We start from the raw sequence: 27,019 nt of genomic DNA on the forward strand, positions 1-27,019 counted from the left end.
TGCCTAAGCCTAGCTGTTTACTTGGTTGTGACTCAGGTACTTCAGAGGAATGTTACAAGAAATGACAGTTATGTTTTCTGGAAAATATTTTATTGAGTGCTTGGGGAATTAAAAACTACAAGGTTTTGCTTGCAGTTGCAGAAGCAAGAAAAAAGTTAAACATAAATTAGTTACCTGATTTGCTACTTATAGTGCTTCTGAAAACCTCATTTTAACCAGTCATTCCCCTCACAACCTTTATATTAATATATCTGACCCTTAAATTTATGTAGCAGAATATTTAAAGATTAAAAAGTGCCTTCCTAAGGGCAGTAGGGTATTGATTATGAAAGCTGATGTAGATTTTCAGTCTTAACTTGCCTTCTAAGCCTCAGCGCCACCCCCTTCATTTCTCTGACTTAGGCAAATTTATTCCATCCTCCCCTGCAGGAATAAGAATTAAGTAACTCACTTGGTGTGAAATAAGCCCCACTTGTCCAGAAGCTGTAGTTGACTTAGATCAATTAAGGAGAGAAAAAAAGAAAGCCAGACAGTAGTTACTGCAGTTACTCAAAACTACATTTGTTGTGTAGAATTTCCATTCCAAGTGTTGTTTTCATCTTCTCCGTCATCTTGAGTCCTCAGTCTATAGATTTTGCCTTCCTTTTTGAAGTCTTCCCCTCGCTTCTCCATGACTCGTTTCCTGACTGTTTGCCTAGGGTACAAACGACAGTGAAGTTTGACACTTTCCCCTAGTTACCGCATTGGCTTCTCTTGTGCAAGCAAGGCCTCCTCCTTCTCTTCTCCCCCAGAACAAGCTTCTTCAGCCCTTTGGTTCACAGGGAAGCTCTCCCCAGCTGAAAATGTGGCATTTAGGAGTCAGACAAACGGACTGAATCTGCTTTTCCTTGGAAAGGATGAGGTAATACATGGCTCCTTCACATGCAACAGCTGAGCTGCTCTGCTTGTGTTTTGTGTACAACCACACCGTAACAACATAAAAATGTTGAAAATCCAATCTCATCTTTCAAACAGCATTGGCTCAAGTGATGCCCACACCTGTAGCTACAGTTGAACTCCCTAGTCATAAATGACTGCAAGACAATGCTTTTTTCTGCTCTGTAGTTGGAAATCAAAGGAAACAGTAAGGCATTGGATTAATCACACACGTAAAAATCAAGATACCCTCATCAGGGCTGCAGTGCAGTTTACTAGCCACCAGTTTATCCTCCATCCATAGGAAGGATGGTAGCCAGAAAAGGCCAGGACAGAGCAGCAGTTGGAGGAGAACAGACATGCAGTTCTCCAACATAAGACAAAAATCTTTCTAACAAGTATTTTGAGAAATGGCCACCCAAAACAGTTTTGATTACCTGCTTTGCTCACTGTTGCTGGGCTTTGAAGGATTTGAATGGTCTTGCTGATGAGCGGTTCTCGCAGCAGACTGTGAGGGAGGTGGACTTGTAAACAGGAAATTGCTAATAAATCTCCAGACTGCTAAGAGGGGATAAAGTATTGTGCCCAAGAACTTCCACAGATCACCACCTGAAGCCTGAACAACCGAAGTAGCCGGTCTTCCCGCCTGGACGTGAACACAGAGCAAGCTTCTCAGGTATTAAAGCGCTACTCGTTTAGACAGAGTACTTCGTACCGAATTTAGAAGCTTTTCAGTAGATATGAGAAAAGAACCCCTTTGGTTACACATTAAACCTATCCATTTGGTTACACCACCTACCCATCTCAGAAAAAAGTCCTTTTTATAGTCTTGATTATGCAATCTTAGACAAAGGAACGACCAAAATTTTAACGGCTGACTAAAAGCAGCTAGACAGCAACAGTGTCACTGCTTGGGGGTAAGTGAGGAACAAACCAACCAAACCCCAGCACCTACCGGCAGCAGCACCACTGAAGCGCTGGGTACCAGCTCTAGCTCCAGTAATTTCTTTCCATAATCTTCTTTGGTAAATTCCCTTCTGGGAAACATTGTCGCCAGCGAAAAATTGCCATAAGCATTACCAACCGTCTGTGAAAATATGAATAAAACACTTTATTTCTAACTGCTCACTTCCCAACAATCATAAAGTTGCCAGTTGAGCACCCCTTGCTTTACTGACAAGGAGTTTTTTTTTTTTTTTTTTTTTAATCAAAATGACAATGCTCTCCACCTGAAGAAACGGAGAATTTCTCATATCTTGCAGCTCACCAGTTACACAAAGGCAGCTGGTGGCAGCAGAAAAAGGTGCTAACCAAACCCGCTTCATACAAAGAAAAAGGCAAGCAGCTGGTGGCAATCCCACCACACTTACTGACTAGGTGCTGCTACACCACACTAATCAGCATGCATCAACATGAGACACTGACTTACCTGTGCAGCAAACTGCCTCGCCTCTTCCAGCCGTGCTTCGGAGGGGAACTGGTTAGTGAAGGAAGATCCATCTGGCAGGCGGAACTGAATCCTGGCTACCAGGCTGCGGGACATGCACCATGGTCAGTCAGCACTTACAGCCAGCCGCTCCTGGGGCTTTAGCTGGGCGGTATTCACAGGGGGGGAACAGTCATCCTACTTAGGGCAGCGTGTAGATGGCTTACAAATTTGGATCCTGCTTACGTATCACAATGCATCTCCTCTGCATTTTTATCAGAGTCCAAAACCATTTCAGAGAGGATGCTAACGGAGGTGAGCACCACCATCAGAAATGTTTAACCGATGCAAGTTATCAGAGAATGTAACATTCACGTAGATAGCTGTCAGTAACCATTGCAAGAGAAAGCTACTTTTCATGTCACTAAACATTCCAACCTAGCATCAAATAACAGATTAGGATATACTATCTAATTTCCTAAAGCTTATATAAACTTTTTTTAAAAACCTTTCCCCCAAAACATCCGCTTCTGCTTTCTCTCCAACAACTCACCTTCGTTCCTTTTGAGATGCTTCTTTTCTGGCCTCCAGCTCAGCCTGTTTAGCCTGAAGAGCTGCAGCTTTTGCAGCTTCTGCTTCTTCCTTGGATTTTGCAAAGCGAGCCGCTCTCTCAGCACGATCCTTTGGAAAGACCAAACAAAACTTCATTTTTACCATAAACCGTAGCTTAACTCTCACTAAAGCACAACCTGTACTGCAAACCCAACGGTACCAATACAAGTAGGAGAGACAGTCAGGCTGCAGAGCTGTGCTCACTGCCAAACTGCATGAGCCTGTCGTTAGCCGAGATGACACACGCTTTGCAATGAGTCACTTCATCCATGTAGTTAACAGATGGTCTTCCCATGGAAGTTTAACATTCCAGGGAAGAGAAAGTGAAAAAAATCTTACAAGTTGCAGTGCTGCGGTTTTCTAGGCCAAAACTTAGAAATGAGGTGGAATTTCAAATGTTGTAAAATGCTTGTATATATAGATGTTTGTGTGTAGATACAAATTTAAAACAAAAAATAACCCCCGCCATTTGGAAGCCAGCATTCCTTGGCATGCTCTGCAGTGAGGTACTCCCTGCGTTTCTGTTTCAGATCTCAGATAAATTGTGTATTTTTTTTTTAATATTTAATGATAATCCACCACTTGGCTCCAACAATGTAGAAGACAAGTTGGTATGCTCATTCTAATAGATATCATCATGAATATGAAAGCAGAAGCTTCATTTTGTACACAACAAGTGCTACTATAAAACCACAAATGCAGATTGTTATCACACAAGGCCACGGGATTCCAAACAGAAAAAAATGAAGATCTTTCAATGTTTCTCCTAACAAGAAAGTTTACTTTTTTAGTATGCTGTTGGCCCTTGCAAGAGAGAGAAGCAGCAAGCTACCCTTCAAAACACAAAATTTACCATTGCAATCTGTTGTCTTATACGCTCTCTAGCTGCCTTCTCTTCTGCCTTTTCTCTGTTCCTTTCCTCTAACATCCGTTTTGTCAATTCTTCTTCTTGCCGTCTTTTGTACTCTAGCATTTCTTTACCGGTTTTTCTCCGTTCGATTTCTTTCTTAATTTCTTTCTGCATAAAGAGCAGAGACAATAAAAACGGGACCACAAAATTTCCTTGGACAAGATTGAAACGTATTTTTTTTAACGGGAATTAAGCATTTATTCAAATACGGGTATCTAAATAAATACTGCAAGCACTTTTACATTTTTGTGTTACCTGTTCTTCTTCTTTCCTTTTCTCTTCTCGCCTTTCTTCAAGCTTTTTTGTTATCCTAAATTTACAAAGTGAAAAGTCTTAAAATCACAGTATCTACTGTTATTGTTATTTTTTTTCATTTTGATGATGCGTTTGCAAACACAGAAGAAGGAAACACATGAAAATGAACAGGAACAGGAACAGTAACACATTGCTAACCCCTAGTGTAAGGGGTAATGATCCATTAATGGATTAATGGATCCATGGATTAATGTATCCATGATCCATTAATGATCCATCCACACGTGGCTGTGCAGTCCATAAAACCATGAGGTTGGGATCCACCCCCTAGCTTCCAGTTTTTGAATGGTAGTTCTAACACATTCCTTCTATCATCTGCTCAGAAAATGAGTAATACCACATATTCTTACTGTTGAATCAACTTTTAGAACATACAATAAACAATACTATTTATGACCTGTGGTAAAAGAAACACCAACCAAGTCTCAATCTGTTCTTAACTATGTAACCTGTCAGGTTTCTTCTGCACATCACTTCCTAAACTGGAGAACAAATATTACATAGCACTCAGCTGTAATACAGATGCACGTGTGTCTCATTTCCCCAGAAAGATGCCTTAGAATGAGGACTGATTCCCAAAAACATACTGAGGTGCAACGTATTTCAAGTCTGGGAACAGATATGACCAAATAATACCAGCAGTCTGATAAAAGGAGAAACTTTTTTGTTTGTACAGTAGCTGTTGTTTTGTCATTTTAAAAGAAAATGGGAACTACCACAGAGTCTTCTCCTTTCTTCTGCCCAGAAGAAATGCTTTAGGTGTATGCAAATATGATACAATTCAAGATTAATACAGGTTTAAAAAAGGAATGACAGTACCTATATTAAAATACTGACTTTCTTATCAGTCTTGCCAGTGCATTTTCTGAGCTGTTGCAGGTAAAATTACACTTACTGTCCAACTCCTTTGGAATAACACGGAAATTAAGTATGAGGTTTTAAAAATAGGATGATTTATGCTACTAAAATGTATTTACTACATATGTGTTACTGGTTTTAGGTAGGATATTATAAACAGTATCCGTCTTACAGATACTTTCCGTTCAGTGTTTTAACTCCTTCAAAACAGTCTGAATTCAAGTTCTATCAAAATAATTGCAAAGTTGTATCAAAGTAGTGACAATAATAGTTTTTCCAGATCACCCTCTTCTTTCAGAGTACACAAGAAAATAATTTAAATGTTGGGTTTTGTATCAACCTTAATACTACATCAAACATCCAAACAAAAATAAGGCCACATAAATGCCTGCTGGATGACAGCAGAATCAGCACCTAAATCCTGTAATTGAGCCTGTCTGATCACAAAGTGCCTCCCGAGAAACAAATACAGTACACTGGAAGGCTACAAAAGAAGAGTTACCTTTCTACTTTGAGTGCAAGGTCATTCGCGGGCTGAGCACCACTCGCTTGTGCATCTGAAGACTGAGCAGCTTCCTGGCTTGCTTGACCTGAATTTGCTCCATCTTCAAGTGATTTACAAGAAGGTAACGCACAAGAGAAAAGGCATGCCTCTTAGCACAGAAGTATTATCAAACGCTCATTACTAGCCATAACTGGCAGCAGCTAGAACATCTCAAGAAGATAAGAAATTCTGCTGTTTAAACTCTTTGTGCCAATCCCCCCCTCTTGGTTCAGGTTACTAACCCAGAGAAACCTCTTTTACCAAATGTTATCGCAAGACAGCACACACAGGTTGTGTTGTATTATAAATGGGTAAACGGGGCACGCCTCACGTCTTACAACAGGAGAATGACAAGTCCTGTAAGAAGCATCTGCTATACTCAAGTTTTTCCTCAGCAAGTCCATTCTGTCTTTTACATAACATATAACAATGTAAGACAAGGAAAGCAATTTCCAAGCAAATCAGGTATCATTTTGGTAACAATACTAACCGTTAGCAGCAGAAGGCCTTACTGTCTCTGACGTAACAGACTCGGCAGAGTCACAGAACCCTGCTGCTGTGGATTGCACGTTTTCTGGAGCACCATCAGATTGAGATGAGGGACACGGAGCAGATGACTGACTGGGATTTTCCAGAGGCTGCCCTTTTTCTGCATGCATCTAGGAAATTGGGGTGAAAAGCCAGACTATGAAACTTCAGATGTTTTCCTCAGGTTCGAAAGCCAAGGCTACTGAATTATTTTTGGAGAATCACTCTTATTTAAAATATAAAACTAGAATTATCCTATATTGTTCAGTGTGACACAGAATATTATTTTTTTTTCCTAACTGTAGTCTCACAATTGAAATCAAAGTGATAAAAACTACCTATGCTTTGTAGTACATCACATGTTCCAGTTTAGGGTTCTTGATATACTTCATTTCTGTAGGTGTTACACAAATTAATATAAAAAAATAATCTGTGAAACAACACAACGTAGTGCAGCACTTCTGCACTGTGCTTTCAAACCTGTTCAGCTTTTGTATTGAATTTAAAATTTGCTGAGTTTGTTGTTGGAGGGATACAAACCCAGTAATTCAGACTTCCCAAGGTGCACGCTAAGGGCCTGTCTTGAACACGCATGCGTATCTGTGTGACAGCTCCAGCCTGCCAGCCAGCGTTACCTGTTTGACTTTATGGATTCTGGTAACGAGCTCTTCTACAGAAACACTGCCAGCAATTACTTCCAGAGGGATTCCATTGTCTCCTATAAAAAAACTGGATGGAACACACACTACAGGATCTGCACAGCTACAGTTAAGGGGAACAAACAACAAAAATTTATAGAGTGACATTTAAAGCAAAAGCAGAAGTCCTCCCCACAGCATCCTCTAGCCCAATACTCTCTTTCCACCTGTTACTAGTATTAAATGCCAGAGGAGAAAGAAAAAAGGAGCTACCAAATATGCTGGAAAACACTACGTACATCTGATCGGTATTTCTTCTTTTCCTTGAAATGGTCTGAGCCAAAATAAATTACTCCAACACACGCAGAGCCAACCAACTACACTTTGAAGCTGCAAGATTTTGTTTTAAAGTGAGATGACTTCTAATGTAGATACTACTGAAATCTTTACAATACCATGATGATGCACGCCAAGGTACAGCTCTCCCTTTCTCAGCATCCCACAGCATTTCTGAGCTACAAACAGCAACCTACCTATACAGGCAGACATTCACCTAACCTCATACCTATGTGTCTGGCAGAACCTAACCCACTTGTTCCTCCTCCTCTGCAATTCTGAACTACGCATCTTATTACACGTTTTTCTGCACTAAGAAGTACTTTTAATAACATTGCCTGTAATTATTTGTCTTAAGAACATTATCATCTTCTGGATTTCAATTAGCTATGATCATAATGCAGGATCTAAATTGTTTTCAAAGGATACAAATTTGAGAAAACTGCAGGCATGCTTCACTGTTTGAAAGAAAAGATGCATGTTTAGGAGAAGCAATCACTTTGCAACAACTTTAAGTCTTTCAACATAAAAATAACTGTCCTACCACCACACACAAAACTATTTAAATACTTGAGAGAACACTGAAAAACACATCTTCTCATTAACATTTTGCATAAGTGTTGACATGGTGACAATCCCTGCTTGTCACAGTTGAACTACAGATTATTATTTATGGAAATAATGCTAAGAAGCAATTCAAGAAAAAGACATCAAGTGTACTGTGTGCAAATAAGACAAATTCTTCTAAAATGCCTATAGAGCATTCCAAAATAATGCAACTTTTGGAAATGTCAACGTGCTTTCTGCACAAGAACTGGGGTGCTCATACTAACAAAACTGAGTAACTCGTCCAGGAACATTACTGCTTTGCGTGTCACAAGAGAGAAGCATTTTTTCTCCAGGGCCTTACAGACCTATCTTAATGAATTCCTAAGAATTTTCAAATTCATGATGTAGCTGGGCAAACCAAGAATTGCCTTGTAAGTACTTGCATTTTTATTCCTTTTTTTTCTTGGCCTGTTTTTTTTTTTTGCTATCCTTTTCTGTTGATGAAGGACATCCTCAAATATTCTTCACTATATTCTAAAACTCTAGTATTCTAAAACTGAAATTCAGTAGGAAAAATACAGTGAATATTCTGCACACTATAACAGGAAACCTGGGAATTTTGAATTTTCTCTGACTCCATTGGCTCCAGCAGCACCAAACTCACTCATGCTCTGGAACATGTTATTTAGACTACTTTCAAATCAGGGACAGGACTTCAAAAGCCTTCTACTTTCATCATCATCAAAGGAAGATCATGTAAGAAACAGAATGAGAATAGGATCAAACCTTTTGGTGTCGATTTTAATAGCAACGAAACCATCTGAGGCAGCCTCGGTCACCTTCTCATCTTCCCACCTCGCAGCCATCTCGGTGGATTGTTCATCCTCACCTGCAAAACGCAGCACACATGAAGCTAACCGTGCCACAAACAAACGCCTCCAGCCTGATTTAAGCTGATTTAAGCTTTGCTTCAACCCCTTGAAATCAGCTTTGCAAAAGTCTCTCAAAATCATTTTCAAATGGGTTGATTTTTTTCCCACTATAATCTGAAGGCAATTCACTCCAGCTGATGCACCGGATGGACAGAAGGGACTGGACACACTGATGGAGGAGAGATCAAGGGACTGGATCTGACAACGAGTCTGGAGATCAGCTCGGTGGCATCACCTCACTGCCCCACTTGTGACGGGCCTCGTTTTCATGTTACAGGAATACGTTCATGCTTTAACGTTCTGCTTTGGTGTACGCTCCAAACACGCACGGAGAGCTCGCAGCAGTCAGCAAAACACTGTGCCTCCCCAGCGCTAGCCTTCACCTACCATCCTCTGCTCACCAGTCCTTACAAATATAAGTACGTGTTGGCGCAGCAGCTGCTAACAGAGGTAAAACTGCACTTCTCACCCCATGGAAAACATAATTCAGCAAACAGCGCTTCAGAGTTTAATAATGTTAAAAAATCCATTTATTTTGTTTAAAAGGAGTCAGGAACCCACCAGAACCAGATCGGCAGTAGGAGAGCTACTTAAGCCAGGAAAAGTGAAAGCGTTTTGGTGACGCACACTCGGGACATTATTTTAACCAGGTGAAACAATGCCAGTCATCCTTTTACCTTCCCAAGCACCGGTTTAGTGAGGACTTGGGTTAATAAATACATTCAGATGAGTTTGTTATTTTTCCACAAGCAAACCAACCTACAAGCTTTTGTTTATCTTTCATTTCTAGTACTTCCTAGCAGCTTGGGATTGCCTGTGCTCTTGATGAAGAACTGAGTCACACGTTGGCTTCCAGCACAAGTCCATTATTCAACAACAAACCGTTTGTTTGTTTCATCCCAGTTGCTATTTCATGCAGCGCTTTTCACTCGTTAAAGATCAGAGCTTTCTGTGCAGCTCCCTGGTGAAGCCCTGCTCCCTCAAGGCTACAACTGGCTGGCCACAACGCTGCTCAGCAAGAAAGGCATCTAAAATACACTGGTTTTGGAAACGTGGCTTTTCACTGGAAGGATTGTGGATGCTAAGGAAGTACTCGGCTCTATTGCTCTTACTCTGCACACCCCGAGTTACTAACTAGGATGATTTACACAGCAGCCCTTCGTTCTCCTGTGGCTGCAGCGCTTCCCACTGCGGCCGATGGACGCAGCTGCCGTGCCGAGAGCGCCACAGCCTCCTCCCCGTTCCCAAATGCTCAGGGACAGGCAGCCCCTGCACTGCACGCGCTTCTTCGGAGCACATGTGCTCATCCGATTAGGCTACTAAAAATATCTCGGTGCTTGCCTAACGCAACTTGTCCATCCCAACAACTGCTGCAGTTGGCGAAAGAATGTTGAAAGACAAAAGCAGGTTGGAGATCACTCACAGCACATCTCAGAGATGTGCCTCGGGAACAAAAATGCTGGTAGCTCATGTATTGCAGACCTGAATGTCAGGGAGCATGGTTTAATGTTGTGACTACCCACAGAATAACCACTCGTGTAGCTTTTTGATTTAATAACCTTGTCCCATTTGGGGGTTAAGGTTCATTTGTCACGGTTTTGTAGAAGTAACAACATCCTGGAAACGAAGCACAAAAAGCATCAGAGAAGTCTAGAGGCTGAGCTCAACAGGACTTGACAAAATTCACAATGTCCTAAGTTACATCCCGTGTAGCACACAGTCATCAGGGAAAAATGTTTCCCTTACAGAAGACAACAAGCCCAGCTGACTTCACACAACACGTTCACCGTTTCGTAACTACCCACTGGGGTAGGGACTGCCCGCTCCACGGGCTGGAGCGCTGAGCTGCTCACCTCCTCCTCCTCGCGGCATCCCACACAGCCAGCTTGAAAAGCGCTTTGATACAGCTTGGATAGAAAACACTAACAAATAACTTGGGATTGCAAATCTGGGTTCTGTTAAAAAAAAAAAAATCAACTACAAATAAAGTTATAAGCAAAACCATTTCTACAAATGTTTCTGAAAACAAACATTCTAGCTTGAAGTCCTGGCTACACTTTCCCCTTCCTCTTCCACTTCTGGAAACGCAGTGGTTATGAGTGGCCTGGTATTTCTGTTATCAGAACATGTCAAACTTTTGGTAACAACAATCTCAAACACCTCAGTCAGCACAGAAGAGGCATCTGAAGAAGTTCCATTAAAAAAAGAAACACACCAAAACCACACAACTTCAGATGAAGTAACTCAAACCATTAAAGGAGTCTTCTAACCCTGAAGGCAAGAAAATCATCTGCAGAACCTCTTCCAAGGTACCCAGGGTGTTCACAGGATGGGATCTTTAACACGCTCACACAACTGCATCATCAGAACCATGCCGTGAAGGTTTAAAAACTAAACTACAAGTGTTAGGATTACAGCTGCAAACAAAAATGTTAATAATAAAAAAAACTGGCTGAACAACATGCAACTGCAGTCTCACACAGCACCTCCTCATCGTTAAGATAAACAGCTATGTTATTTCTTGCTTGGCTAGAACATACTCTAGAATCAGAACAAACAATCCAGTTCTTCATTTTGCACCATTTGTTTAGAGAAGTGCAGGGCGCAGGATGAGAGGCGCAGACAGATGGTGGCAGGAACCAGAGCAAATGAAGCGAGCCCAACGGGCTTCAGCACTTTCCATCAAGACTGACTCAATAACCGTCCATCACAGCGGCTACCCTAAAACCACACCTGATTTATAGCTGGCCTTTCTCTTGCTCACTGCTCCCCTCCATTAACGTTTTCTCCAGATGGAGATTATTGGGCAAAGCGCACAGAACAAGAGCACAGGGCATGTCTGGAGGGAGTGTGTCCCTCCCAGAAAGCTGCCCCCAGCGCTTCTCCTCCCTGCCCGTGGCCACGCGCGCAGCCCCCGGGCCACGGCCACGCGTGGGGTTTTCAGCCGGGACCCACCTGAGCCACAACCCCCGCCGCTGCCAGCACCCCGGCACCCTTCGAGCAGGGCTCACAGAGCCCAACGCGCACATCCTTGCGGTGTTTACACCAAGGCCCTGCAAGCACAATCCAGGCGCCACCGAACACCTCCGAGGATCCGAAGGCTCCGTGCCCCGGGGGCACCCGCGGAGCCGCCTCAGCGCCGGGCGGGCTCCGTGAGGGCTCTGTGAGGGCTCCGCCGTCCCCTCACGGAGCCGAGGCGGGGGCGCAGCGCCCGGCCCTGACACAGCACAACGCGCCGGGCCGGGCCTGGCAGCGCCGAGCCCAGCCCAGCCCAGCCGAGCCCCCTCCCGGCCTCCCGCTGCCCCCCGGTACCTGAGACGACGACGACGAAGACGGCGCCGCGCTGCTTGGCCGCGGCGATGGCGGCGGGGATGGAGCCGCCGAACCACAACATGGCGCCCGCACGGCCCCGCTCCCGGCCCGCCGCCGCCGCCGCCGCCGCCGGGGCGCATGCGCGCGGCCCCGCCCCCTCCCAACAGCCTCCAAGGGCCCCAGCCGCCTCCTGAGGGGAGGGGAAGGGGCGGGCGCCATCTTGGGGGCTGGGGGTAGGGAGAGGGCCGGGGGGGGGACCCTGAGGGGAAAGTGGGGGAACTGCGCGCTGAGTGAGGGATGGGGCCACAGGGAACAGCCCCAGGGTGCGCCAGGGGGCTCAGGTTGGAAATGAGGAGACATTTCTCTTCAGAAAGCAGCCAGGCGCTGGGACGGGTTGCCCAGGGAGGTGGGGGTCATCGCCCCTGGGGGGGCTGGGGCTGGCGCCTGGGGACAGGGTTAGGGGGAGGTGTACAACCTCTGCTGAGGTTGCACCTTCTGGATTTTCTGGATTTAAGAGCAATGCCAAAAGTTGTGTGGTAGCAGTGTAAACAATAAGCATTTTTTAGAGATGACTTTTTGTTCATCCCTGTAATGCACCTTCATGTAAAGGCAGAGGTTAGGGTGTAACGTGTACAAGCATCCTGAGCTCGATGCAGACGTGTGATACGTTCTGTACTCATCCTCATGGCCTTCCCAGCAGCTGCAGTTTGTGTTTATCACCCACCCTGCGCTTGGAACCTCCAGTTAGAAGCTGAGTTGCACAAGAAGGGTAAGAGGTGCTGAACACCACTTGTTTGGGAAATTGTTTTGCAAGTATGATTCTCAAAAATTTTTAAACCACTTCAAGAAAGGAATTTTGTTTAAACGTAAAAGTGAAAGGCTTACTAATGACTGGATAGGTGACTTTTGTGAGAGCGGACAATCTTTACATCTTGAAGAAGTATTAGAATTTTCAAATAATTAAAATGTAACAAGTATAATTCTCTAACTGTGGGGCCATTGAGTTGCTGCAGTTGCACGTGTCTCTGCAGGTGTAACTAATTAATCTGAGAGCCCCTTGAGCAGGCGTCCCTGCGAAGCAGCAGAACGCTCCATGCACAGGGAGCATTTGTAGTGCAGGGCAGAGGGATGGAGTTGGGTGGGTTGCACCACCTCAGACACTAGGTGGGGACAAATAAGAACCCTAAAGGAAAGACATGCCACGTGGATTAGGGAACCTTCCTGAGCCTTTATTTAAAGTGATTTGGAAAGGCTTCTCTCACATCCAGCCTGCTTCCCAAGTCCCTTGTAATGGCAACATTGCGTAACGCGTGAGGTAGCTTCACAGTCCACCTCCAGAGCATTTGGTATTGCAAGTCTGAAACTCTTCAGAACATACGGATCCAAATCTGATGGAAATCACATCCACTGCTCTTGGGGAAACTTCAGCTAGTTTAAGATAAAATACACAAAGCTTGAATTTGGCAATCTGCATGAGAAACAATGCAAGAGGCTCATTTACATTTTAAGAGATTGGTGAATCATGACCCCCTCAAAAAAAATCACAACACCAAGCAACAAAAAGCAGCAACAACAGAACACTGCAGATTGACTTTGTACAGGAAAATATTTTTATTAGTGAATTATTTTTAATTGCACTGTCACTTGACGCTAATCAGTGGTTCGTTAACAGTTCAAAGTATCAATTTAAGCCAGGTTAAAAGGCAAATAATTTGACTAAACGAGACAAGCTGTGGTGCACTTCCTCGTATCTATAAACCAATGCTGTAGGCTATCATAGCACGCTTCATGGTGCTATTTCTTAGAGTAACTAATTTGGAAACCATCAGAAGGGTGAGACTGTGCTGCATACCCATCTCCCTAACTAATCTTATAACTAGTGCAAAAAAGAGTTAAAATTAGGTGTTAGAAGGAGAATGCCAGTGTCCCCATTTCAAGTTCCGTCTGAGGTCCTTTGTAAATTGTGCATGATGTGCATTAGTCCATTTTTATAAATAGATATGTATAGATTTTCTTTAAGTTAGCTGTCAAGTGATTTTAGGAAAACGAATGTAGCAGATCGCTTAGGGTTGAAACCAGTGCATGCTGCAGCCATCTTCTAGCACTTCTACCTCTGCTGTGCCTATGTCTGAGAGGTTTCACTGCTGTCAGCATGGTTTATCATCATCAATCCTTAGTCTAACTCCGATTTGCAGTTAACTGGGGCATGGGATCTGAATTAAGAATAAACTTCACTGTTAAAAATTATACACAGCAGCACAGTTTATTTTTATACTTTTAACCAGTTTTAAAAGCAAACAAGTGTCAGCAACATACAGGTTTTCCTACAGAGCTCTTTGGTTTACAGCACTAGTCTTATCTGACATTCAAATTTCTCTTCAGAAGTGCAGAAACAGTTCATTACAGTTGCATGCAGCCCATATGATGACTAGGCTCGTCTGCTTTAACAGTAAGACTGAAAAAATAACATTAAAAAAGCAGCAAATGGTAAAGTCTTCGTGCCCTGTACCAATTTTTAATGTTTCTTAATCATCTCTTAAGCAAGACCCGCTTTCAACCTGACACATTTCGACAATCTGCTAGCATTGCAAAGCAGTCAAGTAGTTACAAGCAGGATAAAAAATAAACCTTGCTAACAAGGGGTTGCCAGACAGGTCCCAACTCCAGCCCTACAAGCCTAAACGCAGAAGGCAGACATTGAACCAAAGGGAGGATTGTACATGTTATGATAACAACACAACTGCATCATTTTCAAGGCAACCAAGAGACTTCCTCATTTACATTGGACCTTACATCTAAAATTTTCAGCTGTGAATAGTGACTTTGCTCTTCGGTTCCAGAATAAGATAGCTTAAAGTGACTTAATGTTCAGGTTTTGGAAACTGGACCCTTTTAAGCGTTCTTGACTACACACGGGAATTAAGACTTCCAAAATGAAGTCACATTAACATTGTGCACTGTTTTTACGCTTATTGACATCACTAACCAGAAATACCCAAACCCAAAACACTTTAAATGTGAGCAGAATCAACACTTTGAATAGAGGTACCCCATCAGTGATGTCATAAGAGATGGCACAAGACTGAACTGTAGAAGCACTGAAGGGATTGAAGTCTGTCCTTTTTGAGCTACAATAATTTGTCATGACCCTTGGCATAAAAGCGGTTTGATCAATTTCCTCTAGAACTTCATGCAAGTGTTCCTTGCCTCAGGGCTAAATACAAGAAATTGCAGCCCACGCCACTTTTTTTTTTTTTTTAGGGAAAAAGAAATTCATGAAGCTAAATTAGATCTTCATAGAAGTTAGTTGCAATTTTGACTCCCTTTCAAACATCCAAACAAGCTACTACAGGATCAACTCAGAACAACATGCTGGATGTGCAGTTCTAAGGCACAAATGAGTGTGAAAGCATGAGAACGTGACTTTATTCTACCTTCAGAGGGAAAGGGCTTGCATTACTGGATAGGAAAAGGGTATAGAGCAGTTTGACTAATACAGGACAACAAAACTGGTCTTGCTGGGAAAGGCAAGCTGCATATCAAAGTGCCTTATTCAACACTAAATGATTCTTCTCATGCTTCAACAGAACTAAACTCCCATCTCTGTACCACCGTCCTCATCTGGACCTTGAAATGTAAGGGATGGGCTTCTGAGATCAGGGACAGTCACAGGTAGGAGCACCCAAGTTCTGTAGTCTTCAGTTGCCAGTACACAACAATGCTGAAGTCCTTTCTTTGTAGATGATGTTCCACTACTTTTCATTTTACCATCATCTTCTACACGTGTGAGCAAAAGAAAAGACTTTCAGATTAAAATGGGTTAGATTTGCTCAGGGTAAGATTTGTTTCAGGTAAGGTGCAGGAGCAGCGTACTGATGTTTTATTTTATACCACTCCAGACTTAATGAAACGTGAAGCACACGAGGGCAGTTTGGCAGCTCTGCAGTGCTGTGAGGAGATCTTCCTGAGTCCAACCTCATGCCCATCGTTTTTTCACTGTTCCTAAAGGATGGGGTTTGCTTGCTTTCTTGATTTTAAGCAATCATTTTCGTTGTACTATCACAAATAACATTGAGCCTGTCCACAGTTCAGGGATGCATTTCATACAGTAATGTTACTGCATTAATAAAAGCTTACTCTAGTAGTAGCCTTACCACTTGGGGGGTAGGTAATAGCCAGATGAGCTTGTGTTTTCTGGTTATTCTTCCAGTGCTTTTTTGTCACCTTCAACAGTTAAGACATGCTCACAGACAAATAAAATGCCTTAAACCACTGCAACAGTTCGAGTCCCTCTTTAATTCTGTTGGCTGTTACTTACTTTTAAAATAGCTTCCATGTGGAATGACGGGAAGCTCAAATATGCTGGGTCTGGATTAGCTGAGCACACTTGAGAAAGCGAGTTTTATATATAGCATCTATTTCAAGCCATGAAGTACAATCATTTGCTTTATAGAACGTGATCCAAACCCATGGAATAAACCTAGTTTCAGGGTTTCTGTGCAGTCCCTAGACTTGGGTGTTTTAGGGAACCAAAAGGGGCAGAAGTGTAAAAGCCAGGAGAGTGGGGCTGGTCTTGGTTCAACAAGTTTGAGAGCCGATGTCTGATGAACCCTGGCCAGTTACTAGAGACAGTATGAAATGGCACAACAGCTGGAATGAACAAAAGACTGTAAAGTGGAAATATGTTAGTTTGTGCCCATTTTAGACATCAGAGACCTTTATAATTAATAGGACTTCCGGGGTGTTAATCAATGAGGTACACATCAGCATATCCAGATCAAAAACTTTAACGGTCCCTACTTAACAGGAAAGAAAGCATGCCCAGAAAGGGGAAACAGTCTATAGATAAGAATCATTCAGGATTAGAATAAAACTGACTTAATAAATGCTTTTTTTCTTCTGGAGGAACCTTCACTCAAATTTACAACATACTTGTTAAGAAATACTGGCTGAGACTTGTTCCTCTCCTCCTTTTGTTTGCCTCGCTCACGTTCTCCATGCTTACCTCTCTCCTCTTTGTTTTCTTCTCTTTGGTTATTATGGGGAAAGTTTATTAAACGAAGCGAGTCACGCAGCATCCTTTGGAAATACCTAGATTTAATGTTATGCTTAGCTCTGGTCTTAGGTCATTCAGAATAGATGAAAAGTCTCCGTTATACATTCCTCTTCTACATCTATGGAACAATGTCCTGGAAATGTTTAGCCACAGGAAGCAGCTGCCTTTCTGGGTTTCAGCACCTGTCAGTACAGACATTTAATTTGTTAACTACTTTCACAGGAGTAAAACAGTAATCTTGAGCTAGTGCTGGAGAATTGACAAGAAGCAGTGATGTAGCCCCTGCAATGGTTGTGTTACCACCTCTGTGCTGCAGGGAGGAGCGGAATATTGTAATCTGTGTAACCTGGGGGTGATAGAGGCACTGGGTGCTACAGCACTCCCGCCTCAGGAGGAAGAAATACATCCTCTGAGGCATGACTCTTCATTCAAGTAGTAACAAATGAACTTGAATGCCAAGAAACATCCATCCTTTTAGTGAAACGGACTTAGCAAAGTGGATCTGCTTATCTGTTGCTAAAGTAAATCTGTCTTTTGGCTAAGGGCTTGAACATTTTCCCTCTACTTCAGGAGAACATTCAAGCATAAGTGTACCCTCAGCCATGTAAATACCCGTCACTATGGCATTTTGCAGGGTCAAGTCCCACATGCCTCGTTCGTTAGGTTGCATCATTCCCAGACAGATCAATTTTCTTCTGCGTATTTTTGATAAATCACATGAATGATTTGAGCACGCACAGGACTGTTACTACCACTTCACATGTTTACATTTGGTTGTTGAGTGGTAGAATTTTCAAAACAAGGTAAAAATTAATGCCTCTAAATTCTTTCCCTCTGTAAAATATATTTTTATATTATAACATTTACCTCAAGTTTCCACTTACGGAAATTACAAGTGAATGTTTTACAGAACTACAGCTGTAAAGGAAGGGAACAAGTTATTACTTGTCTATGCAGCAAGTCAGTGCCCATCCTAAGAATAAAAAAAACAAAAACAACAAAACAGGAGCAGCACCTCATGGTCCCTGATCAATTTCTTCCTAGTTTTACTTTTATAGGGAAACACTTAAAAAATGGAGGTTGACATAAATAAATGCTTCAAGAAGAGGAACAGAGAGAGCGGTTCTTTGAGAAATTCTAGTATTTATGTTATTAGCAAGTTATTTTCTCACATTAAAGGGATCCAAACCATTGATGTGTTCATCCAGGTTTCAGAAGAATCCTAGAAGTTTAAACAAGTGCACTGGAAAAGTTTGTTTGTAAACATTTATTTTCTTGAACTGAAAAAGGCTTGCATCAGCACACATTGTACAGCCTTGCAAATTACACAAATTGAAAAAAAAATGTTTGTTTCATTTTTATGTGCAATTAATCTTTAATGTCCAGTGAGCATCTGCAAATGATGAAAACTTAAACCATTAAAAAGGTTTCCAGCACTTATCAAATACAATTATCTTAGCGTGAAAAGGAAGAGAAAGAGATTCATACTGGTGGGAACACAATTAAAGTGCAAACATTTTGTCACTTGTGAAGACAATTTAGTTTCTTCACCTTTTTGCTAAAAAGAAATATTAAAATGTGATTCAGTGAACATTCTTTGTAATCTATTCATATTCCCCCTTAAATACTTATTAAACTTGTTGGATCAGAAGCAAATCCTTCGAGGTTACAACCAACTTGTGATTTCTTTTGACATTGCTTGAATGAATCTCAAAAGAAAACAACCATCTAAGGAGTTAGCTAGTTACTAAAATTATATTTTTTTTCCTTTAAAAACAAAACAAAACAAAAAAACACAAGGGGAAAGGAACAGGTTAATTTGAAGATTTGGGGTACTTTGCTAGAAAATGAGAGTAATTCCTTGGACATGGTTCTCTTTTCCCCTCCACCAATCCTCAGGCTCCTGCTTTGGAATGGACAGCTGCGTGCTGGCTGTGAAAAGGGATTATAAAATACAAATCTGGACGTGGGATTTTATGAATGTCTGCTGTACAATAGAACTTTGGATCTGATACAAGAATTCAAAAATATAAAACAAAACTATTATAAAAGTAGGGGGCATCTCAGCAGCATTCCTTATAGAAAGCTGCCTTTTCTCAAAGGTGATTCCTTGCTATTGTCTGGGATCAACTCTTTATTTTTTTTCTTCATCTCGCTGGATCACTGGGTTATTCTTCAATGGTTAATGTCACATGACAAAACATCCCAGGAGTCTCTCTGAAGAGAGCAGAAACCCCGTAACATCAAGCCAATCGAGGAGAGGAGGACATGAAGTAGTAAAGGCTGAGTGTCCACCCATGGAACTGCTACTGAGAACTAGCCCTTTCCAGAATGTGAAAGTCGTAGTGCTTCTTGCTCGTTCTCAGCCTGAACTTGTTCACTGAGGTACTACTTTGTTTCTTCAATGCGTTCTGAGCAGCCGACATCGTAGGGAACGTAGCTAGAACCGTGTACGTGGAGGCCAAGTCACTGGGTTTGGATGGCTCAGTGTTCACATTGCTATCCCCGCTGCCACAGTAACGACGGTGCTGCTGCGTCTGCAGACACTGCGAATCCCTTAGCCACCGAATCTTGGCACCAACTTTTAAAAGTTCTCCGAATAGTTTCTCTGCTTCCATACGAGTTATGCCTTCCGGCAGTTCAGTTATTTCTAGAACTTTTCCCACAACTGAAACAAGAAAAAGATGGAATCAAAATCGGTGGTTGTACTGAAAGATCCATCACACAGCGGAAAGTGAGTTATTTCATCTCACATCTCCAACTGCCTGATGCCATGCTGATACACGGGCATCCCACTCCTGGTAACCCAGGGGGCATTCTGCTGTCACAGAAAAGCTGAGGATACAAAGAGGCCCCTCAGAAGAGTGGGGCAGGGAATCCACACCAAGTTTTGCAGTAGATTTGAACACTCACTCTACCACCTGACTCTCTTCACACATCACTGTGCTAAACAGCTAATCTCTCTGCTCTCAGAATCTTCTCCAGAAAATGGTTAGAAAGAACTGATTTATCAGTAATTTTCTGCAAAGAGCTGATGGTAGGTAACACTTGCAACACAAATAATTTCCAGTAAAGATGGGAGAACAGCTGATGTCAGGTTTTATTTGGATGACATCTTTACCAACTCCAAAGACCCAACCTGCAGATCTCCTAGCGTGTTCTCAAAATTCATGGATTTATTTTTATTAGAAGGAAAAAACTAAGTATTAACTTTTTTCTGGTTTAGGTATGATTTTGCATTTCACAGAAGAGGAAGCAGGGGTACACATTTACTATAATATTATGGGAGAAGGGTTTTGGACTTGGCTTGAATCCAGTAAACTTGCTTTTCCTTTTAGTACTGTCCAGTCCTGGTCTTCTCTAGTCTTTTCTCCAGCTTTCAAAACTACGCTTTTCTCATTCCTCTCTCTCTCTCTCATTATCTTTCCTCTCTCTCCTAATCAAGTCGTCTGTCCATCTTTGTTTCCACAGTTTGCCATGCCCATTTCTACCCAGTTACATTTCATTCTGGCCCTTTTCTCACCTGTGCTTTTCTCATTACATCCCTAGCCTGTCACCACAATTTATTCTGCTGGAGGACTGTGTCAGTCAGCAATTCTATACCTGGTTCTCCTGCACCAAGATCTGTTGAAGCAGCCTTCTTTGCTGGTTTCTTCCCCCTGTTTCCGTGTCTGTTTCCAGGCTGACACTGGAGAGATGGATATAAATGATGTACTTTAATGACAGCGCATCAGTATTTTGAAATATCTGGGTTAGCTCAGTGAAAAATTATGCAGGAGAATGTCTGAAAAGTAACCTGTGCTACTGTGGTACAGAAAAGATTTCCATGTCTGATTTTAGTCATGGAGTTTAGCAATCCTGCAGTCAGGGGCATTCAATCCTTCAGAAGAAAGGAAGCAAATGACGAAAAATCACCTCAACCCTTCTTGGAAAAAAAATCCATCCCCGCCCCCAAACCCAACACACCTTCTGGCTGATCTCAGGTAGAACTGAGCAAGGGAGAGGGTCTGTGTCTGTCCCAGAAATTAAATAGATGGCAAGACTTGTGAGCTTTGCAAACTCTTAATATTTTGGCTTTCTTGTAAGAAACAAAGACACCCTTTGCTTAGAAATACCTGTATGTATTTTCTATTTTTAAAAAACTGTTATTCAAATAAAACAATAATTTACAGAAACAGTCTCTCTCCAATTTTTTGAACTGCTGGCAAACTGCCTCCAAAAGAATCCATATTCTACACTGGGCCTTCTATCTTCTTTTGTAGGTTGGAATTTCAGTTCAAAAGAAAAGCTACATTTCATAATGCTTCTCTATATTTTTGCAACAGGAACAATGGGAAGTATCAACACAGAATAAAAACAGTTATTGGAAAGCACGTGCTTTCCAATCAGTTACTTTTCTAATGCAATGATATATTCTCCTGTTCATGGTTATTATAACTGTAGTCCTGAACTGTTTTCTTCAGTGTTTCCAGGAGAGTGTTGTCTTTAATACCTGTTGGCTTGCTACTTGTCCACGTAACAAAGATGGTGGATTGTATTGCAGGGGCTGGCCGAGCAAAGGGTATCTGGCATCTCCTTAAAGAGAAAGGTAATTAGAAAGCTTTTTTTTCCTGTAATATAAAAACTCTCTCCAAATTCGCTTACACCAAAGAGAAATCAAAATGACTGCACAAAGCAGTGTATTTGGCTAAGCTAAGAAAATAAGATTTGGCACCATTAAGTAAATGTCTATAAGTAAGTCTTACTGATCACAAGGTGGAAGGCTACAAGCCTAAGGCTCTCTTGTATTTCAGAGTTCCACTGAAAAATGTACTATTTTTTTTCCCCCTTCAAAGCAGTCTTCTCTAAATCCTGTCACATCAAAATGAGCTTAATGAGGATGCTGTCAGTGTAACAGTTTAACCATTTCCATGGTAATCTCTCTATATTCCTGGTAATCTAGTGCCAGGTACATCTGTATATCCTTTTTGCTCCAAGGAGCCACAAGATCATTGAACATAAATTTTTAATAAATCACAGAAGAGTAAGAAAGTTGAGGGACACGATTTACAACAGGCAACCTGGATTTTTTTTTTTTTTTTTTTTTTTAAACAAGAGGAATGGAACACAAAGCAATAGTGTAAAGATCATGCAGAAGGTAAGACAAAGGCAAACAAAGGAAAATAAGGTCTTCTCTATCAGTAAGGAAGACCTAACAGATTTTTCTCTAAGTTTTGTTTTACTTTAATGCAATTTTTCTATAAAGTAAGACCCACTGATTTCAAGTTTGGGAATTGCAGATGTCCAAACATAATGGACATCCTTGGTCACTGACACAGGATTTACCATTTGTTTTCCAATTTTTATCACATCTCAGTGAAAATTCCCTATTTTCTGTTTTACGATAACATGGCAGCAGAGGAATGAATGAAATTATTCTACAAGGATTTTTCTTCTATCATGCTAGTTTTTCTAAAAGGAATGAAGAATTCGCACTTAGGCAGTGGTTTGATTCAGTGCATCATCAATGAGTAAATGAGTTTGGTAGAACATTCATCTTAACGTGACATTTCTGTGTCCTTTTCTCCAAAAGATACCATTACCACCCAATGTGTTAAGGTCAGCTTGTCCCACATGATTTATCTTTGTAGCTCTAAAATTATACCTTGTGTAAATAGATGTAGAGTTCTTGATTTATGGTTAAAACTTGAAACTAAATTATATCAAACATTGTATTAATATTTTCAATTCTACAGTGGGCAATTTCTCATGAGAGAAAGCTAGTGAGTTATAGAAGGTCCAACAACAAAAGATCGAGGCTTTTGAGAATATGGGGAATGATACCAGTGCAGTGATAAGGTCAAATTGTACATGATGCAAGGTGGGCAGTTTTGATGATCCCGCTTCAGCAGCAAGACTACTCATGTGAGCCACAGTTTGTCACAAAATCCTTATATAGCTTGTATTTTAAAACATTTATTGAAAATAAAACCACAGAAATATTTTAGTTAACTAAAAATATACCTTGTCCAGGGACGAAAGGTCTAGAAAACTGGGGCACAATAGAAAGAGGTGTTAATGTGGGACGGATGTTCTTCATGTTTGATAGCTGAGCTGGTGCTGGTGATTGGGCCGGTGAGGTGACGGGACTACCTACTTGAGGACTATGCTGCAACTGGATAAACAAGTTAGTGTTTTAGAAAGTATCTAGGTGAGCAATGACATCTACAGCATTCAAACGCTGGAAGCAAAATTAAAATTGGTATATTAAGTACCATCAGAACAGATTTCATTCCCCAAAAGAACTTTTGGGGAGAAAGAAAACCAACACAAAATGACATGCAAAGGTGCAATTTATGCAAATAAGTCATGCTAGAAAATAAATCAAAAAGCTCATACCTGTGCAGCACTGTCTAAAGTGCTAAGTTCTGCGGACTTCTGCCCCCTTTGATGATCACAGTAGTATTTATTTTGTTTCCACTGTGGAGGTGAATGGTTCCGAGGCTGAGGATTGTTAGGTATATTTAGCTGCATCATTACTACTCCTCCACCTGGTGGTGCTGCTACTGCTGCAAGACAAGAAATTGGTAGAATACAGTTAGTTTATCATATATTTAAATTTTTATTTTACAAGAAAAAACGTGAAAAAAGAGAAATAGCATAATGGACATCTTGCTAAATAAGCTGCTCAATTACAGAAAACTAGGACAAGTATCTTCTGAACAATTATATTTCCACTATCAGATAAATGTGCACTAGATTAACTTGAGAAGGCTTCCCAGAACTATAAAAGATAAACGGAAACCAATGAAACTCATTATTGAGAATATTTTTGAAACAAATTCTATTTAATGGTAGTTGAAATTACTCAACATTCATTGCAGTTACTGTCAGAGTAATGCATTGAAGAACAGTCCTATCAAGAAAAATATACATCATTTAAAAACAGTTTACCTAGTTAGTTTACAAGATATACCAAATGTTTTATCTGATACTATACCATACATTAGAAAGACCTAATTAATCTTCAGTCTGAGGCAAAATTACCCTCATTTACACATTTTACAATGGATTTTTACATAACTGAGATTGTTTTTCTGCACAGAGACTGCAAGCTGATCCCCACATCCTGTACCACTTTACCACTGTGGTAGCTACACAAACTCCAGTTAGAGAATGGCCAAACAGCTGATGGTGTTCCTTACAGTTTCACGTAAGAGTTGTGATGAGAGGTTTCCAGAGAGAAAACTGGTCTTCCCCCTGTTGACCTGTCCCTTTCCCAGGTAATTTATATAATGTCATGTTCACGTGAAAGTGGTTGTTTTCAGTTTCCTTCTTTCCTCTACCCACTGCTTACATAATTTCTTTGAAACAATGATTAAAATATGTGATTGAAACCGCATTTAATCATTCACCTATAAAGATGGGATCTACAACCTTCTCAAATCACCGCCTATGTTGTAGCATCAGTTAGGAACAGTAAGTCAGATATGGATTTTTTTTTTTTTTTTTAAATGCATTTTATATGTGCTATTGTTTTCACTGCCCCTACGGTCCAAAAAAGAAACAATCTGACTCCTTTGAAATGCAAACCAAATAACATAGAATAACAAATTCAATAATAAAACTATATTAGCTTTTCTAAACTGTATTCTGAAATACTTATTATACTGATTTTTATCAAAATAAAGTGATACAAGCAGTACTTTTGCATCTATACTCTCTTTCCAATCTTTTTAATGGCAAAAACGTTGTACCCAGGTATTACAGACTTAGATGTAATCATCAGATTACCTCACCAATTTTAGTGGATATACATTTGAGTGTCCCTGTAAGAGCCACATTGCAAATTGTTCTATTTTGTTGCATGGCAAAATAAAACATACATCTACTTACAGGTATCTGCTACACAATCAGAACAACACACCCCACAACACTTTCCAAGTGGCCAAGCCTATAAGCTTATGTAAACCCTATACATAAACCTGAGGTGTACCAAGCAAACATCTATGTACACGCTGTTTTACACAAGAAAAAATATTTCATTTTTAGGCATATATTTATATTATTTCATTTTTATGCATATATTTATAAACATTAAAATGGCATATTTACATCTTACTGTCTTAAAATACTGTATTTTATAGTATTCTGCAGCACTTGGCATACAACTCTTTTGTCTCATCTCTGTTCAATAAGAATGCCCAACAAAAACACGCTTGTATTTCAGAATTATCAATAGCATCATTTCTAAAATGTGTCACAATCTGAAAATTCTACTTAAACTACCAAAAAACCACCCTCCATAAATCCCCCAAATGCTGGTTCTTTCTACTTCTACAGCATTTCAGTAAGTGAAAACAAATGGAAATCTTTGCCTAAACAAGCATGCTTGAAATAAAGTGTCATCGAAAGCATACCTCTGTTTGCAGACACTTCACTTCAATTATCAAAATGCATGAGAAGAAAAAACACGGAAGAAACCCCTGAAAAATCTCCCAGATCAGGAGTCTGGTCTTCTACAAATCTACAAATCTTCTACAAATCTACCACTCAGCTGCTTGTCTGCATATGTCCTCACCTCAACCACCTTGAGGTACCATCTCAGTATCACTGTAGCTGAAGCGCATGCTTTTCTTTATTCACTTGGTACTTGTTCTCTGTCACAGAGGCTCTCCCCTTCCCCAAACTTGTATTAATCACAGCTTTGAATCAGGCCTTCAAAACGGAATAAAACCAAAACTACCAAGATAAGGGTAGAACCAAGTAGGGCTAGACTGATTTTGGACATCCTGAAATGACAGTCTTCAAGAACTACATCCAAACAAATTCAAAGTGTTGAGGAAATGGAAACAAAACCAGAACTGCTGTGAACAGCCATCCTGCCACTTAAGTGGATGTTACCTATTTACTAATAAACAGGCTCTAAAAATATCTTATAAGTTCGTAAGAACCATCACATCTATACTGGAATCTAGGTCACTGACCTAGTTGTTTAATCTATTACTTGCCTGAAAAATACTGAGATAGCAATATTTGAGATTACTCCCTTTTTTGCCAACCAAATCTCCCTGATGCATCAAACTCCCTATCAGTGAAATAAGGACAGTACCACTCACTATGATTGATCTATAACCTCTGGTTTGAAGGCTACTTTATACTCTTAACCTCCTGACCAGCCCAATTTTATGATAATTGTGTTTGGAAATTCAGAGGTTTTAAGTGTTTGGATGTTAATATTTACAAACATTTCATGCATAAGACAAGCTCTGTATCACTGGTGTTTTCACACCCCACTGAAGCTGCTATTATATGCCTTTTAAAAATTACCTAGAAGACTGAAACACTCCAAACCTGATTTAAATGCTTCTGCTATGTGACAATCTTCTCTGTTGAAGAAGGCTGCCTCCAAGCTGCCCACGTGAGGTTGGCTTTTGTTTCATTTCAGTTCAAAAGTTGTCATTTTTAATGTTACAATGATAGCAATTTAGATGAAGAATTAAGAAAAAAGCATTCATTCAAGTCACAACTGTTTTAGCAGGGAGCCATAAAATCAGTCTGACCATTTACAACAGATTTCTAGACAGAATGGTGTAGATGAAAATCCCAATAAAATATACCTTTTATTGGCTGCATGATGGAAAGACCAGTGGGTGAACTTTTACATGATGAGGGTGGAGACACTATGCTGTAGTGCACAATGGAAGCAGCCTGTTGCGGCTTTGACTTTGATGAAGGTGGCAATAATGTAGGAGGTGATGGCTTCTGACTTGAATGGTTGCTATAAACTATGAAAGCAGAAGCAGTAAATAAGACTAACAGAAAAAAACAAACAGGAAAACAGAACACACCACACAACTTATGAGTATTTCATTTCCCCTTTCAACAGTTAAAAAAAAAAAAAGTGACTACTCGTCTCAGTCCAGACCCAGAATGATTACAATTTTTAGTCTCTTCTCAGGAACTCCAAAAATAAATAAATCAATCAGACCCACATAGCTCCCATAATTGAGGAAAAGATGAAAGTCATTTGGGTGAGAAAGCATTGTTCCCATGTCTGTCTCAATTCAGAAGCTGACTTGCAAGCCATTATGCCATACAGGACTGAA

The 27,019-nt window shown here is 40.9% G+C and overlaps 2 protein-coding genes across 13 annotated transcripts in view; both read right to left on the bottom strand.

Annotated features, from left to right (window-relative positions):
- Positions 1 to 68: 68 nt before the first annotated feature.
- Positions 69 to 11,998, bottom strand: UBXN4 (UBX domain protein 4). The gene is made up of 13 exons (XM_032190116.1): positions 11,876 to 11,998; positions 8,418 to 8,520; positions 7,512 to 7,540; positions 6,744 to 6,862; positions 6,071 to 6,239; positions 5,539 to 5,641; positions 4,119 to 4,173; positions 3,807 to 3,971; positions 2,895 to 3,022; positions 2,345 to 2,447; positions 1,871 to 2,002; positions 1,353 to 1,561; positions 69 to 694 (listed from the first exon to the last, which is right to left on the bottom strand). Exons 1-13 carry the CDS (start codon positions 11,955 to 11,957, stop codon positions 556 to 558), a joined length of 1,536 nt encoding a protein of 511 aa, XP_032046007.1. The 5' UTR covers positions 11,958 to 11,998; the 3' UTR covers positions 69 to 555.
- Positions 11,999 to 18,183: 6,185 nt separating this feature from the next.
- The window catches only part of R3HDM1 (R3H domain containing 1), a 79,614-nt gene continuing 70,778 nt past the window's right edge, over positions 18,184 to 27,019 (bottom strand). For 9 of the 12 annotated variants that reach the window (XM_032190434.1, XM_032190429.1, XM_032190425.1 and 6 more), the window contains 6 exons: positions 26,531 to 26,698; positions 23,310 to 23,479; positions 22,935 to 23,085; positions 21,424 to 21,506; positions 20,535 to 20,619; positions 18,184 to 19,599 (listed from right to left, as the gene is read on the bottom strand). In XM_032190434.1, coding sequence (XP_032046325.1) covers positions 19,238 to 19,599; positions 20,535 to 20,619; positions 21,424 to 21,506; positions 22,935 to 23,085; positions 23,310 to 23,479; positions 26,531 to 26,698 — 1,019 coding nt within the window. In that variant the 3' untranslated portion in view covers positions 18,184 to 19,237. The remainder of the gene's footprint in view (positions 19,600 to 20,534; positions 20,620 to 21,423; positions 21,507 to 22,934; positions 23,086 to 23,309; positions 23,480 to 26,530; positions 26,699 to 27,019) is intronic. The other 3 variants (XM_032190433.1, XM_032190431.1, XM_032190430.1) reach the window with 1 other exon arrangement.

Source organism: Aythya fuligula, chromosome 6 (genome assembly GCF_009819795.1).
Source record: "Aythya fuligula isolate bAytFul2 chromosome 6, bAytFul2.pri, whole genome shotgun sequence".
Classification (NCBI taxonomy): domain Eukaryota; kingdom Metazoa; phylum Chordata; class Aves; order Anseriformes; family Anatidae; genus Aythya; species Aythya fuligula.